The sequence below is a fragment of the Stegastes partitus genome, unplaced genomic scaffold, assembly GCF_000690725.1.
Source record: "Stegastes partitus isolate 25-593 unplaced genomic scaffold, Stegastes_partitus-1.0.2 Scaffold20, whole genome shotgun sequence".
In the NCBI taxonomy this organism is placed as follows: Eukaryota; Metazoa; Chordata; class Actinopteri; family Pomacentridae; genus Stegastes; species Stegastes partitus.
In genome coordinates, this window is record NW_007577751.1 from 716,351 (window position 1) to 734,093 (window position 17,743).

At 44.9% G+C, this 17,743-nt stretch overlaps 1 protein-coding gene across 1 annotated transcript in view; it reads right to left on the bottom strand.

Annotated features, from left to right (window-relative positions):
- LOC103366170 (plexin-A2-like) overlaps nt 1-17,743 on the bottom strand; it is a 123,151-nt gene that overhangs the window by 70,591 nt on the left and 34,817 nt on the right. Inside the window, exon 4 of the mRNA XM_008293827.1 lies at nt 7,965-8,065. Coding sequence (XP_008292049.1) covers nt 7,965-8,065 — 101 coding nt within the window. The remainder of the gene's footprint in view (nt 1-7,964; nt 8,066-17,743) is intronic.

The window sequence follows — 17,743 nt, forward strand, 5'->3', positions numbered from 1 at the left end:
CCGTTACATCTGTTTGCATTCCTCAAAAAATAAACAGCAAAAAAAAAACACTGAAGAAACAAGTTGGGGGGGAGGGAGCCACTGCCACCAGTGGGTAATTTAGTATGAACAAACTATGTAGCCACAATACAAAGCACTACACACCCAGATTATATCCTTCAATCACTGCATAACGGTGGAGATGTAACTAGTGCAAATTACAAGGCGCTTACTCATAAGAGATCTTAATGGTCAGACAGTGTATCAAGCGCCACGCGACACCACCACATCCCTCATTAAAACTCAGCCGCCTCCTACTTCTTATTAGAGCTGTGTTCCCTCCACCCCATTACTGCAAAGGCCCTCTGTCCTCATCTGACCAGCAGTCTTAGTGTCTGGCTAACTGGCTGACTGGTCACAGCAGCTCTAATTGGACTCTGATGGGTCAGCCGCTGTCCATGGTGCTGATGTGCCACTACAAGCTCTGCCTATTCTCCCCTGGCTGCTCGATGTGTGTGTGTGTGTGTGTTGGTGTGTGTGTGTGTTGGTGTGTGTGTCTGTGTGTGTCTGTGTGTGTGTGTTAGGGCCCATATCATGCTTCTTAACCACATACTCTCACATATACTGACTCTAAGCTACATCTTCATCCACAGTCTCTGTGTGTAATTATGTTGTCAGAAGTTCAAGCCATATCCAGCGGACTCACATGAACAAGCACACCGAGGTTCACACACACAGACACACACAAGGCGTACACATACAAACACTCATATTCAGAGTACTCCCTTGGGATTTTAGAGAGCAGAAAAGTGTAGAATTAGTGTAGTAGTGTGAATCTTCCACTGGGGAACGGGGCACCGCATCAGAAGGATTTTTTTCTTCTCCAAAATGATTACCTGGTTTTTGCCTTTACTACTTTGGTAACTGTATTTCTGCACTTTAAAGGTGACATTTCTTTATTCTCTTACCTCTTAATGTTACACATTTGACTCCATCATTGCTAAATCTGCCTCATTTTTGCCCCTCTCTCTCTCTCCCCTCTCTCTCTCTCTCTCTCTCTCTCTCTCCCACTATCTGTCCACGTGTCTCCCCTTTGTCTCACTCTTTCACAAGTTGAAATTAATACACCTTTCTTAGGCAAGGTGCTACTCTGTCTGCAATTTGGCGCTTCTTTTACATCCACAATGGCAGCTGAAAATGACACTTAATGTGCTTTCAGGTGTGGGCTGCGGCACAATGTTTTATGCATGTCTCCGAGCTGTATGGGTACAGATGCAAAAACCTGGGCAGTCATTAACTGACAAAAAGCTCCGCATTGATTTTCCTCGGTGTGATTTTTTTTTTTTTTTTTTTAAATAAAATTCATTTTGGTGGGGTGAAGTAAGATGAGAGCGTGGCGAGGGGGTGAGGCAGCGGGGGTGGAAGGCACGCAGGATGGCTGCTGTTGCCATGGTTTCAGGAGATGGCCATTATCTCTGTGTAGTTAGAAGCTGACCCCTTGCCTCTCTCATTAGCTGAAGTACATGCCACTGAGTGTTGACTACAGTCCTGCCTTCCTCATATTCCCCCTCCTGACCTCCTCCTCTGTGGACCCCCCCTTATTCCCCTGTCTAGCCATGGCCTGTCACTCACTGACTCCATCACTCTATTCCACATGTGTGTGTGTGCGTGCCAAAGCGCATACCTCCATGTACGCACAAATGGACAGCACAAACACATGTAGTAATTTCAGTCCATCTCCTGTAATAAGCGCCTCATAACAATTTTTTCCCTTCCACAGAAGCTCGAGGCAGTCGACCTGGGTGTTATTCTCTCAAAGCCCTGTCCATGGTGCTGAAGTAGCTGCTTGCACTTCCATCATTACTCCTCTCTGGCATCTACAACTCCTCTGCAGTATGAAAGCAGTTGAGAGCCATGTAAGGTGAGCTGCTACATGAAAAAAAAACAAAACAAAAAAACCACACAGACACATAAAAACCAAAGAAGAGCATATTGTTTACTCCTGTGGCAATTTGTGTGGGCTGCACTTGTTGGAGCTGGAAGGTGTAAATGAAGCCTTTGCATGTTATGTGTAATCTATCTCGGTAACCTATATGAAATGGTGTAATTTGTCGTGTTGCTTCTCTGCAAAAGCGCTTTCCGCGGCAAGGAAGGGTGAGGGTAGCAGAGGCCAGGCGCTGGGGTCCATTCCACCGCTGCCTGTGTCTTATTCTATTGCCCTTGACAGGAAATTACACCGTTGTCTCGTCTCGGCCGAGGTTTGATTGACACGCAGACATATGAGTACACACAGCCACTCACACAAACACACACATACAGACACACAAGCCCCGGAAGGGACCATGGCCACATATGAATAATATGTACTCTTAAGCATTCTGACACTCACATAGGCATGAACACATACAGTCCCCTGCATTTAATCCTTCACACACTGATACACACCTTTACACACACACACATATACACACATCACGGCCTTGACAGCAGAGCAGGAGAGGCAGACGACGGGGAAAGATTTCTGTTCTTTCAGCCCTCCTCCCCTTCCCTTACGACATCTGAGGACTTCAGTGAAAGTGTGAAGGCCTGTCTGATTGCGGCTCTCGCTGTGAGCACCGTGTTTAAAAACAGGAGGAGAGAACAGAGGGGGAGCCATTTTAAAATCACCTTCCTTCCCTCACAAGACCACAGAAACGCCATACAGAGAGGAAAATAGAGCACAGCAGAGACACTTTGGTGGCAGGGTGGGAGGGGGGGGAGACGATCGGTGGGAGGGGTAAGATGTGGAGGATGTACAGAGAGGATGAACTAGATGTATATTGAATATTTGATGTGCTTAACAAAGCTTTACTAGTTTTAAGTGGTAACCCATTATGTTAGAGAATCACTGGCATGATTTGATTTGCCTGAATGGAACTCTAGTCTGGGGAAGCTGCATTTCTTCAGAAATGCGTGTTAATGTAAACACGTATGAAGGCTGACTGCACTGGGACTTGGGCTCCCCACACATGAAAAGTGGAATCATTAGTTGAGCAGCGATGTGCTGCACTGGGCTGCTTACACGCTTACATGCTTCACACACGTGCACACACACAGCGCTTGCTTCCTTTGGTGTTTTATCCTCATCCTGAGTGATTCGAGGCATTTGTTTCCCTAAAGCGTGACAATATCCAGTTAAACGCAGGAGACAAGAGGCACATAGGGAAGTGAAGGAGGGATAACGAAAATAAATAATAAGCAGCTAGAGATGGTGAACTCCTCAAGTTCCTCTGTGGGCTTTGGCTGACATGTGAGGGTGCAGTTTGAAACTCAGAGATCGTCAGGGGTCAAGCTCAACCCCCCCGCCAGCTCATAGTGCGTCTCCTGTGGCGAATGATGATGTCACTGCAGGACAGGACCCACAGGACACAAAAAAAGACAGCGCAATCCATTCATCTTGAAACTTCTGTAGTTTAACGTGAGTCAACTTGAATAAGCACACGTAGTAAAATGCTCATGTACACACATATAAGGTTTATGCAAAACCCAGAGTGTCAGTCTGTTAAAGGTACTGTGTGAGGGTTGGAGAGGGGAGAGAGAAAAAGATTTACAAAGAGACCATTGCTCAGCGCTCTGCATCAAACTATAGCTTTACTTGTGTGGGCTGAACAGACAGAAAAAAAAAAAAAAAAAAGGGCAGAGGAAGCAGTGCGGGGATGGAAAAATCTCAAAAAGAAAATCAAGCGAGAGATACAGACACAGTAGGTTTTTGTAATCATTAGCTGTGTTATATGTTGCCTGCCCACGCATACAGTACACGCCGCAGTATTTCAGCATGTGGCCGACATGTACCAGCTCTGCATGCTCGGAATCTATGGAAATATTGACAGGCCTGCATGTTCGTGATCGATATCTCATTAGGCACAATTGGGAAGATGGATGCTGCTTCCTTCTGACTGCTAACTGATGAGAGCTGATGAGTTGGCCATTAGACACACAGTCCGACAACCACAATAGTCTGGAGCAGCTATTTTCATTGTGAGGCTAATTGTTGTTGTCATTGGTGAATTAGAGGAGATTTTATGGTTGTTGTCGGACATCATTTGCGGCGCTTTCATCACCTGCGCCACATAAACAAACAGTCTAGAGGAACAAGTTGTAGTTATAAAAATAAGACTCAGCTGTCTGGTTTTAAAACAACTAGAACGACTACTTCCAGCTACCTGGCTAAGAAATTGTGCCAAACCCTGACTGTTCCCGCTGACAACATGCACCTATCCAACGTGCTTCAACTAGGACGCTTCACCAATCATTTGACAGCATTTTAGGTTTGTGGCACTGATTTGTGAAAAGTGGACAGCTATGCCAATCAGACCGCTGTGTGGGTTGTTACAGAAAAAGATCCGAGCAGTTGAGCCACATGCAGCCTGACAGTACAATACAATACGATATCAGAGTGTAGTAGCGATATACTATTCTGCTCAGAGCAGCGCTCAAATGCTGACTCACTCTCTGCTGGGGCCTACTACACCAATAGCCCCAAGCTGTCATCCTCACAACAAACTAGCACTGATTTCGACACACGCTGAACAGCATTTTTAGGCACTTGTTACATAATGATAACCAATCATCATTCACTTGGTTAGTCAAATTGTGAAGCTTATATATATATAAAAAAAAATTAATTATACAACTTGGAGAAACTTGCTGTACTGGTTAACTGCTGACCTTGGCACCGGATTGCTCTTGGACAGAAGTCAGACTTCCTGCTAATCCTGACAAATCTCAACAAAACCGCTCGGCCTCTCCCGGAATGTGGGAGCGGGTTGAGAGGATGGAGGGAGAGCGGAGTGATGTGGGACATTTTGAGATGGAAAAGCCTCTTTTGGGCATGATTAGACAGCTAATCTAACAGCGATGAGATGCAGGCTAAGGGAGAGAAAGAGACAGACAGAGAGGGGGGGGAGCGTAAGCATCACCATAACTCCATGTTTTTGGAATGTGGTCAGACGAAGGCTGAACTACCCATTCACATGGCTGCGACTGAAGAGCGCTCGAGATGATGAGCTCCCTTTGAGCTGCAATCAAAATGCTGCTCGGTTTTGTGGGCCGATGAGTGTGCAGCATCAAACACTCTCCCTCTCTCATTCTTTCCCCCCCTCATTCTTATCCTCGCTCTTTTTTTTCCCTCCATGCATTCAGTGGATGCCTAACAGCTGCTGGTAATTAAAGGACTTTAGAGTCTCACACCACACTGAATCAGAGGAAGAAGAAAGAAAGTAGAAAGACAGGGAAGACACAGACGCCACTCCTGGTCAGCTCACTGCCTCATTCTGCCGCTGCAACATTCTCTCCACCTCCTCATTGCAAACCAAACTAATGTCCTTCCATGTTCCTAATTAGCCACCTTCGAATGCTGCACTTCAATGAGCGTGCATGCACAAACATAAAGAAAAGTGTAGAGGGACACGGGTTTTGGAGGAGAAGAAAAGAGGATGGATATTGTGGATGGCAGCTGCAGAGGGAAGGAGGAGGGTGATCAAAGTGAGGGGTGTTTATGTGTGGCAAGCCAACCATCTCTGGAGTGTGGAAGAGCTGATTCCAGAGGGGAGAGCGTCTAAATGGGAGACAGCGCAGTAGTGAGAGGAGATGAGATGAGTGGCATAGTTTAGATGCTAGCTTCGCTGTGAGGGGAGTGAGGGAGGTGCAAACATGGGAAAGGGGGGGAAGACAATTTTATAAAATCAACACTGGCTTAGGGATGGATGACAGAAAATTGGGAAGATGGAAGGAAAAAGGGGGCTGAAGGAAGCTGTAGTGAGCACAGCTGTGGATGGCACAACGGCTGGCAAGAAATGTAATTTTGGGTGTGTGAGATGAGGGGAGCTCTTCACCAGAAGGGCGCAGCTGCATTTCACCAGCAGTATTTGACAGATACTTCTTTCTGTTCTCTGGTATATATTACATTCATGTCGCTAGCGAGACTGATGTCACAAATCCAGTTAATAAGTGTGTGTTTCCATCAACTAGTCAGAGAGGACTTGAAAAGATTATGTAATTAACTGAGCACTCTGATCTTTGCTTTTCAATGCAGCTTCCAACAGAAGATGCCGTTGTGTTTTTATCAGTCATTATGGTTAATTGTGATTGGCAGCTCAGCATCATAAATGCTTTGTCTACAGTGGAAGAGTCTGAATCAGACACTGTTGCATTTAGAAAATCTCTTTCCAACACTATTTATTGCATCTTTTTCACCTTTGTCAAACGTAGAAACTTTTAAAAACAATATTTCCATTATTTTTTTTCTGGTATTTTCACTCTGTTATGCACAAGCTGAAAATGCATCTCAAAACAGATACTCGAGTTCAGAGCTGCTGGAGAAATGGCAGCGCTTTCAAATGTTTGTGGGCGGACCCATATGGTTCCACAAGAGTAGCAGAGAGAAGAGCAAACTATTCTTTCGCTAACTTCTTTCTCCTCTCTGGAGTAACTCAGCCATGGCTGACAGGGGTCCTGCCACATTCATTTCAGGGTCAGAATAAAGAAAGGGGGATTAGGATCAGAGACAGGTGGCACAAGGGTTCACAGTGTTGAGAGAACAGATGGCTCAGCTAACCAAAATCAGGGTGCTGACCTTTTCTCCCCACAGTACAGTACAGCGGTCCACACAAGTGTTTGTTCGTGTACAAAAAAAAAAATCGACCCCTTGCACACCGACGCATGCGCACGTGCATTAAGGCGCAAACCCTCACACACAAGTACTCCGGAGGGTATTTACACACCAAACAGCTGTTTCCTCGTCACAGTTGCCTTTTACGATAACAGCTCCAAAACCCACTCACCTTTTAGCATTAACACCTCTTACACGCTGTGGATTCAAATTCCAACCGACCTGAATTATTCCATTCCCTACCACACCTACACAAAAGCATATGATTAACAGCCTAGCACGGAGGCTTATGTTGTGGTAAATGATCCCTGTGTGAAGGCATGCAAACTGCAGAGAATACTGAGCTTTCGTCGGCCCCTCCCGTTCCTTTGCAAGCACATGCTGAATTACCTTGTCGCTAGGCAATTATTTGTCCTGTCCCAGCTTTGGAGTGATGTAAATTACTTTAAGTGCACTTTGCAGGGGCCGCCATCACGATAATGATGATTGCAGCGGTGCTTTGACACACACAAATATTCAGCTATACCTTTAGAGAGAGGGTCTGCATTTAGGAGGGGTTGTAAGTGGGGAATTCAAGACACAGCAACTAAGAAAAAGCTCAGACTGATGACAGAATGTGTGTACTTAAGAAACAAAGAGGGAGACGGAGCAGAATATCTTTAGGCTTTGTTAGCATTGTGTTGTATTCATCTTCTGTCCCTGAAATACTCTCGCTTTCATTTAATTCAAATACAACCGTGTCAGGCCAATTTAAAGATAAACATTGCAATGAATAACTCAGGTGCAATATATAATAAATACATAGGATTTTAAGTGTGTGCTGTTGTTTTTCTATGAATTGTTTCCCTCCTGTCTGGCTTTCTAGAAGTTAGTTCGGTTGCAGTAATTATTCAGCTCCAGCAGGTGTCACTCATGGCTTCTATGGGTGCTCTTGGGGTGGGAAGTAAATACCCCTGAACTTTCTCATAGTTGAGCCTCGTCAGATATAAACCACGTCCATTAGCATACAGAGGTAAAGCAAAGTGCATGACGCTTCTGCGCAGGCCAAGTCTCTTTGGTTTGTTCTTGTCTATCTTTTTATTTCCCAACAAACCATGCATGGACTGAATGATATCATATCATGCCCAAACTGCAGCAAAGAACCAGCTCTGCACATCTGAGGCACCACTATTCATCTTCAGTCAGACACCGCCTCCTCTCCTCAAACTCTATTTCATTTGAGTTATACATTTGAAAAAAATATCCTGCCTGTCATTGTGTGGGCCAGTTTTGAAGATGTTGGTATGAAAAAAAAGGGGTCTATAAACAGAATCGATGGCGACTGAGGGATACTCACATATTATGCAGGACACACCAGCCACAGTGTGGATCCCCGGAGCTCAGACACTCTCCACAGGTCCCGTACTGCTCACATGACTCGATGGGAACTTGTGTGACCTGCAAGCACATTAAAGGGTCACCGTCAGAGTGCAGCAAGACAAACATCACAAAACGCAACCCCACCCCCCAAAAAAAGCCCAAAACAGATTTATATGTGTTCTTGTGTGTGTGAATAGCAAAGGCCTGCTCATTCACACAGTCACGCGCCGACAGATTAAGGATAAAGCCTTGACTTTCCCACATGAAGTAAACAAGAGCAAAAAAATAAAAAATAAACTGTTGAAATGTGTTATACTTCATCATTCTGATTCCTTCAAAATAAAACAACGTTAATCATTTTTGTTGATCCACGCGGTTATGTACGTTGCCCCTGTATGTTGATGTCAGCTGCTCTGGCAACTGTTGCATTTAGCCACACAAACAGCTGTGAGCAGCTGGGATCAGTTGGCCAGAGAAAGCTGTTTCTCTGCCATCAATAGGCTTTTGTGTCCAGCAGGGCATCTGTCCACCTAGGTAGAGCCTGAACAAACACACTTACACAAGAAGGAGCAGCGACAGATGGTTGTCTCGAGAGAATGTTCAAAGTCTTGACTACAAAAATGTAAAATGTGTCAGGAGCCAGTGTCATGTTCAAGTTTAACAACAAAACAATCTTGTCAAAAAAAATAAAAAATAAAAAATCTTGCTGAAACAGAAGTGTAAAAATGGAAAGCAACTATTACTGCTGTACTGTGAAATGTTTTTAAAAATGGATGGATGATGAGTAAAATTGGTATTTCAAAGTAAAACGTTAAAAGTGTCATCAGCAATAAATTTCAATGCGCACAAAGTAAATACATTTCCCATCCTCATATCACACTTGCCCACATAGGTACAAGAAAAAAACAAAAAAAACCATCCTTGTGCTTACTGTACGAACCTATGCGACTGATGTTACACTTGCACAAATACAGGACTGAGAATTTACATACTGTACATGAACACAGCACTCCAGAGGAGCACAAGCTTCAAACACACATCACCTCAGCGCGCCAAATACTGAGAGGATGAGTCAGCTGAGTTGTTGTGCGATCCACAGGTCTATTTTCAGCTGCTACATAACATGTACTCATCCCTAGGTCGATTTATACACAAATATATGAGATTTTGTGTGTGTGTGTGTGTGTGTGTGTGTGTGTGTGTGTGCAGTTGTGTCTTTGTCTGTATCTCTTTGTCTGCCAGATAATGTTCTGCTCACTCACATGGCAATAAGTCTGTTTGTTCACCACAGAGGTCTGTAGATGTAGAGGTCAGTGTGTTTGTGTGCATGTGTTTGTGAGTGTGTGTGTGTGTGTTTGTCTGCCTTTAAGTGTCTCGTGGGGCCGCCTTACTCACACCTGCATCTCACTGTGTCAGCAGGAGTAAACGCACACATACACATAAAGCAACAAAAACATCACCGCTGTACAACACATGGACACAGGCACAAGAAAAAAAACGAGGGGTGGAAAAAGTGAGTTTTAGATGCAGATTAAAAAATATATATTTTTTTGTTCTGTATGTCTTTCAATTTCCTGGCAATTGTTAGATAATGACAGCAGACTGTGACAGTGTGCTACCCTGTTCAGCTCCAAACCTCGGGCTCAGATCAATGCCTAATAAGTGGCTCCTCTGTAAAATGTGGGGGAGTGAATGAAGGGTGCAAATAACACCTATTAAGTGTTTTTCTGACCCCGTGCATATCGCCCACAACTGGGTGATATTAATTGCTGTTAGCACCACGGGCTGGAATTAATTGTCAGCTCGGAAGAGACAACAGCAGGGTGTCCATCAAAAGCTCATCCGCGTTGTATGTAAAGCATTGAATTTCAAAACAGCTGACAGCGAAATACGTAACATGTGTCTGCTGTTGCATGGCCCTCTGTAAAGTTGCAGTCAGCAGACCTGTCAGCTGCTGTGAAAACTGTGAGCTATATGAGTTGCAGCCTATATGTGCACTCATTGTTTTGTCTCTGCCCCTCAAAAGCTCAATAACCATCCACCTGTCTGCCTGGTCCCAAACCCTGCAGCAACAGAAAAGACAGGCCCGGAGGACAAAGAAAGCCATTGACACGGTGGGACGTTGACAGTCTGTGTGGCAGTTCCACCATGGACACTCCTGTTAGATTAACCCCCTGTCACCTCAACAAACTCTATTTGTGTGTGTGTGTGTGTGTGTGTGTGTGTGTGTGTGTCTTTTGCTTAGCTTCGGGACAAACAGGTGGCATGCTGTAATGAGCTGCAGACGGGGTCACATCAGCAGCAGAAGCAGCAACTGATGACAAACAAGCCCACCAGGAACAAGACTTGGCGCAGGGAACAGCAACACAGTCTGTGTGTGTGTATCCCAAAGCCTCTGAATCTCTCTTAACCCCCCCAAAAAAAGTCTTCAGATCCTTCTTAAAACATGCGTGAGGCTGGCGAAACTTTAGAATGTAACTTTCACAGAGGCCCGGGATCATGAAAGGGTTACAGTGTGGAGACAGCTGTCAGTGGGGGAAAGTCAGAGAGTAGTTGGGGGAGCTCGGGGTGTCCCTTATGAAGCAGTGTCTAAAGGCAGACAGACGCAGAACGCTGTCAGCTGATACAGTACAGACTGAAACACTGAGGGGGGAAAAAAAAAAACAAAGCTAAAGGGTGTAATGTGGAAAAGGGAGAGCGAGATAAAAAGGTAAACAAAAAGCTGGGAACTGAAAAAAAGCATGGATGAAGACAGAAAGTATGCTTCTGTGTGCTGTATATATACGTCTCTGCCAGTGTATTGATGTTTAGAGCAGCATGGGCCAGTAGTGGAGGTGAGGAGGGTGGGGGGGGAGAGACGGGGTGAGGGAGAGAGGTGGGGGATCACAGCAGCTGTTGCCCAGCACACGCTACAGTCACTCAACACAGCAGGGCTGCACAATGAAGCCCCTTCTCCCACTGTGTGTACGTGTGTGTGTGTGTGTGCGTGTGTGTGTGTGTGCGCTTGCATGCACAGTGCCATAACGGATGTGCAGATTGTTGTTCCTGTGTTTTCAAGGAAGACAAAGAAGCTCGGCATGTGATCCGGCAAACGTCTCCAACTTTCTCTGCCTCCGTTTGCCCAAGAACACATTCACACCCACAGCTGACCCGAGGTAGACCGAGCACTGTCAGCAAGGAGCACTGTGCTCCGCTTAAATGAATGCAAATCAAATTCCAGCTTAAGATGACCTTAGCAGGGGGTTATTCAACCAGAGAGGCTACAGTGGAGTCGCATACTGGAGCAAACCTGGGTGACTGACTGACAGCCGAGGGTTAAAACAGCTTCCTCCCTTTCAAAGTCTCATGCTGAATAGGACGCAGCTTTCATGATTATAGCCAAGCCCTCACTCATGCAGGTCTATTCTTTCTTTTACTAAAACGTATAGCTCGGGTTTTAGGCAGCAGCATTAACACATAATAGCATTAACAACACTTTATACAAACATATGCATTTCTTTATCAACCTTAAACACACAGCAACAGTGGGTGAAAAGAGAATCCTTTTTTAATGTCACCTAATATCTTTTTTTTTTTGTCTAATGAAGCATTCTAGCATTAACCTGGCACCTTTTGCTCCCATTTGGGGCCACTAGCAGCAGACTTTTTATTGTGCAGCATTATAAATAATGAACTCAGCTCAAGATTAGGAATTAGGGAAAAGTGAAGTGATAGTATTACAGAGCAGAGGTGGGGATATTAGAAGTGTTGCCTCATTTCTTGTATTTGAAGACATAAAAGGGTAAAAATCCCACTGGTCATCATGATGGAAATTTTCTGTTTAGCATGCATCATGTATCAATCTGCCCCTTGCACACACCACTGCACCCACACTTACCTAACCACAAAACCAACCCCAACCAGACAAACCTTCACGCACCCCTGATCTAGTTGTTGTAAGGCAAAAACTCCATATGTCTAGTTTTGTACACCTACATACTGGTTAAGCTCCATCATGTTTCCTTCTGCCGGTCATGAAACAGTTTTACAAGCTGCTCTGATGCATGCTCAAGTATGATACTGTATCTGCTCTCAAACTTATTAAATACTTAACAAATCTTTGTTCATTTGCTTTCCTTCTCACCAAGTTTATTTCTACCACACACATATCTGCCTCCATTGTTTCTTGCCACCTGTAAAAACTGCTTCTTGTTTTTTTAATTTCATTCTGAGTGGAGATGAACACAGCAGAGGATAGAGGCATTTGGCTGTGGCACCCAAGAGGGCCTGACAATGTATGTGCATTAGAGAGCAGCAGGAACGCTTTCATCTGTTCCACTGTCTCTGTGGCCTGAGAATGAATGGTTGCTCCTCTATCCTTGCTGCCCTGAGACCCAGCCATGCTCACTGCACCTCTGTGATGGATGGGGGCACAGAGGCAGAGTTAGAAGAGAAGACAGAAAAAGAAAGACTAAAAAAGAAAAAAACAAAACAGATAAAGGAGGACAGAGCAGAGTGGAAACGGCCCATTGCCTTGTGTTCTGATGGGAGCTGGTCTCTGCGTTGCCAGATGTGCCTCACCAGGTTGAGCGACAGAGGAAGCAACAGAAAGAGAAAAATCCCACCGTCACCAGTAAAGGAGAGGAAGCTATTTTGTAAGCTGTTGCCAAGGCAACAGCCCCGGCTCTGACCTCAGGAACACCCCCCCACAACTACCACCACCACCACCACCGCCGCTCTCTCCTCCAACCTGGGAAACCTTGAGCAGTGCACGGTAAACAGCTGGCACCTCTGGGACTTCCTGCCATCTACACCTCCTTTTAAGCATGTATAGAACAGACACACACACCCTGGCGGCTCCCCTACACCCTATCCATTTTTAATGAGAGTTAGCCAGGCTACCACGTCACTGGAATGAGGCACATCGATCATGAACACAATACCCATTCCAGCAGAGAGAAAGAGGGAACGCATGGGAGGGGTGTATCTGAGTGTGTGTGTGTTTGAGCGGGCCTAATGACAAAGGCACAAAAGCAGAGCAAATACTTGCTGCTGAATGAATGAAAACCAATGAAATCTACAGGCCCCTGAGTCTCGTACTCCCACAGTGACCCTGCAGCCACTGTTTCTTGCATTCAGGCTACCTACACAAGGACATCTGAGCCTTTTCCCTGACAGGCCGCCCTTTAATCTGCTCTAGTAATCCGATTGAGGCTCTTCCTTCGGACAGCGGCTACATCTCCCTTGTCCTTTTCTCACTCTCTCTTCTTGCTGCTCCCTCTTTTCCTCAAACTCACTAAATCCGTCCACTGTACTCTCTAAGACGCAAACAAATCCCCACTGTAGTGTTGCGGCAGAGCCATTTCCTCCAGCTTGTTGACATCTGCCCCGCAAGGACTGGCATTCCCTCGCAGTAACAGCGACAACAAAAATCAACTGTGCATCTAAAACAAGGGCCGCCAATCCCCTCTGACTCTGTTTTTTGACTTTGTAGTCTGAGACTGGGGTCAGTCTGTGGTTCAACCCAATCATCAGTATCCATCCTAAGCCTGGCTGGCCCTGAGAAGAGAGGTGAGGGGTTCTGTTGAAGTGTTGTGGCTGGTCCAAGGATAATCGGGCCTCAACACTCAGACCAATTACGCACAGCTTGATTAAGGACAGAACAGGGGCATGTTCATGGTTGCTGGGGGGTGTGCAGCCCCTGATCCTTTGGAGGCCCTTGAGTTGAACGTGCAAAGATACCACAACAGCTGGGAGCTTTGATGACGGCTTAAAACCCACATTCCAAAAGCAAATGTGCGAAAGTAATTAATTACAGCTACATGTGCACATAATGGCAGCACATAAAAATCCTCCTCATCATGTACATAAAAAACTACAACTGCTTTTCCTCCCTGGAGACATACTGTAGCTATCTGCCGCTGTGCTCTGCGCTGAAAGGAAGTGCTTTTAAAAATGCTTGTTTCTGCTGTTGTTCTTGTTACAGATGTTAGAGGGCTCCTTGACAAGCCATTTGAGAGAAACAAGTTTTGTGTAGAAATACACAATATAGATTTTTGCTACTGTATAACATTCATTAAAGACCTGTCTCCAGCGCTAATGCTGGATAGGTTCCAGATATGTGGAAGTAAAGAAAATTCAATGGGCGATACGGTACCGTTGTGCATTAGTGCTTTTTTTCCTGAAGGTCAGACCCTTTTATAGTGGGTGATTTTTAGAATAACTGATTTTGAAGTAGAGGAGATAGCATTCAGAGAAAATATTACCCATTGATTTCAAGAGGCTAAACAGGAGAGAGGAAAAGCCGACGTAAAATGAAAAGATACAGCTCGCCTCATCTACAAACAGCCATCTCCCATACTCCAAAAATGATTAGGTGTAAAAATGGGAGCTTTTAACCTTTATTGTCACAGCCGGGTCTCTTAGTGCATCCATTTTCTTATTTCTCTCGGTGCATTCAGCCACTCAAAGGCAAAACACTTGCTCATACACATGCGCACATTTTGCTTATTGGATTTGGCCTGAGCTCCTAGATTTGGGTCAATTGAAAACATCAAGACGCTGTAGCGCCATAAATCTGGGTTTAAAGATAGAACAAAAGGGCGAAAGGAGCTCGTCAGAAGGCGATATCGCAATGCAAACCGAGGCAGCCGCACTACCTCGCGCTGAATTGATACCGGGCTTAAGTGGACATCAAGGAGAAACAGTTACATTTTTTTTCCCTCAAATCCTCATGACAAGCGGCATCGATTGCCCGCCGACAACCCCACCTCCACACCATTTTAGGGCTTTGACCCCCCCCACCCCCACCCTACAAATACCCCTCAGTCCCTGGCAGCTCATCAGAAGTAACAGACTGGTAGGAGACAAACTGCCAGGCAGCAAAAAAAAAGAAAAAAAAGGGGGAGGAACAGGTCAAGCATGAGCCTTCTGACCGCGGTTTGAACTCCGAAGCCGAGCGGTCATTAAGTGTTAACGCAGATCCAGGAACAATAACTATTTATTTAAAGCAGTAATGTTACAGTTCAGCGTTTTCTTCCTGACATGTCTTACAATGTATAGCAATTGTTGTGGCGGAATGTGTTGTAGTGGAATACACAGACTGTGGCATCTCTTTCTATAGGGGTTTTCTAGAGACTGAAGTTTCTCCAAGTGCCATAAAGTATACAATAGTGCAGGGGCTGTGTATAATACAGAGAGCTCTAATTATTAAGATAGAAGATGCCGTGGACTTGGTGTAGGATGAATGTGTATGATAAAGAGTCGCAAAATGTAGTTTTTGTTAGATAAGAGAAATACTCATCTAAGAACATAGAAATAATCATCCTGGGATATAAAACAACATTTTATGTTTTGAACTTGTGCATTTCAAGCGCAAGACAACCACATTTCTTTTAAACATGTCTACATTTAGGACCTTCAAAAGCAGTGTACTGGTCTTCTCAGCTATGGGTACTAGGCTTCCTATTCTCTTCCATACTGTTAGCCAAATGTATGGATTAAAGACAAAATGGGGCAGTGGGCAGTCATGAAAGTGGAGGAGGGAGATGGGCCTGTCTTCTAATCTCTGTTTATGTCTGTTTGTGAGTGTGTGTTTAGGTATTACAGACTAGAAGGAGGAGTCACTGGGGGGCAGTGAGGCAGAGGAGGGAGTGCGAGTGTAGAAATAATGGAGTGAGGGAATCGACCAGAGAGGAGGATGAAAAATCCAACCGGTCAATACAGCTAGGAGTGTATCAATTATGTATGGCTTCAGTCCTCTTTTTGGGTAAGGAGAGGAGGGGAATAGGTTGGGCCGAAAAGTGGGTGTGTTTTGATTGAGCTTCAACTGTGTTTTTCTATATATTGCAGAAGATCACTAAAGCCCTTGGTGCCAACGGCTTAAAAATGCCCATAACACCGTTCAATAACTTATATCAAAGACAATGTTCATAAAAAAACATAGAGAGACATCTGATTTTAGTCTTTTAGTCTGTCCATCACAGTATTTTTCACTGTAAATTACCAACCTTAAATGGAATGCTGTGCCATGCAATTGCCTCAGCATTAAAAAATACATCCATTTATATATGCATGACTTAGCGGCTTCACTTAAAAGCACAATGTCAATCGCTGCTAATGATACCTCCACAGCCTTTGCTGCTTTCCAGATACCATGTGCACCTCCTTATACAAGGTAAAGATGCTGAGATGGATACTGACGATATGATCTGAGAGTCGCTGGCTCTTTTCCCGACCCTTTCTCGCCTTTCTTTTCCACTTATCTCCCCATCTCTCCCCCTACTCCTTTTCCCCTCCTGAACCCACTCTTCCACGCTCCTGTGTTCGCTCTCCTTTGCGGCTCCCAGTCGAGGTGGCCTCTTTGCTCAGTAATTCAGTCAGGAGGCTAAAAGGAGGAAATTACATCCATGCTGCCCGACCACTTTGAACTCTCAGCCCCCCTCTACCAGTGCTTGCTCACTGGCAACTGGTTTAAAGGCCCACACTGACATTTAAGAGATGGAAACAGGGAGCTGTGAAAGTGCCTAAGAGTGTTTGTGAATGCGTATGTGCGCTCATGCAAAGACAGACATAAAAAGTGACACTGACATTCCACGATGACACATCCCGGGTTAGTATGCTTAATTAGATTTAAAATTGGTTTAGTACATCAACTCATTTAGGCGCTAATGCTATAAACACCTCTTTTTTGGTACTTCAGCGCAGATTAAAACAATGCACGTCTATGCATTTTTGCATCACATGTGTGCTCCAGTGTTTCCGGAGCACACCTCAAATAAAACCTGTGAATCATGAGCTTTGTTTGTCTAACGATGATCTACTTTCCTCCCATGCTTCAGTCATAAATGGCATTCCTCCACTTAGCCACCATCAGGCATCACTAATGCTAATTGTATAGTTTATGTGGAAAAGCAGCCACTTCAGCTCTGAATATAATATGAAATTAGCAGAGGATTGGAAAATCTTTAGCCAGTTCTGTAAAAACAGTGACACTGTGAAATAATGGAGGTCAAGTGCGCTTAACCTGCAGTAGAAGGAAATTAATGTATACTGTTAATAAGCTTGTTTCTATGAGTGATACTCCCACATTTAAGGCCCGCCTTCTCTCGCATCCCTGTCTTTGTGTATCCCTAGGTCGGCCCATATCTACGGTACTGAAATCCACATTGTCTGTCTACATACCTGGCCCCCTCATTACTAGGTTTGTTTGTGTCTTTGCTTTCCCGCCTGCATTCAATTGAGCCTTTTCCGCTGATTTTCTTATCTGTCAATCTCCCTGTCTTAACCTATTTTTATCCACCTGTCTGGACAGCTCGTCTATGTGACATTCTTTATGTTTGTCGCTTCACTGTACCTCTTTGTCTTGCGATCCATCTCTGGCCTGTCTGTCTTAGTCCAACTTGCCTGAGTATCTCTCAGTGGGATCCCAGACTGTCAATGCAGCCAGTAATGAGGTGTATGCTCCAGTCAGCATGTGAGGAGTTAATAAGGAAGCAGCAGAGGCCATCACACATCAACAGGCATGAGTGTGTGTGTGTGTGTGTGTGTGGATATGTGGATGGGGAGGGTGTGAAGGCTAGGGAGCCTCCCTGGCACACTTATGGCTGTCTGTCGACCAACGGGGGTATTGATTTGGAGGGTAAAAGCAGACAGAAATGAATTCTGATCCACAGAGGGACTCCACAGTGCATGTCTGAGTGTGTTAGTTTTTTTTTCTTCTTGTTGTTGGTTTTTTTGTGAGCAGATACGTGTATGTGTGTAACGTTACGTGTGTAT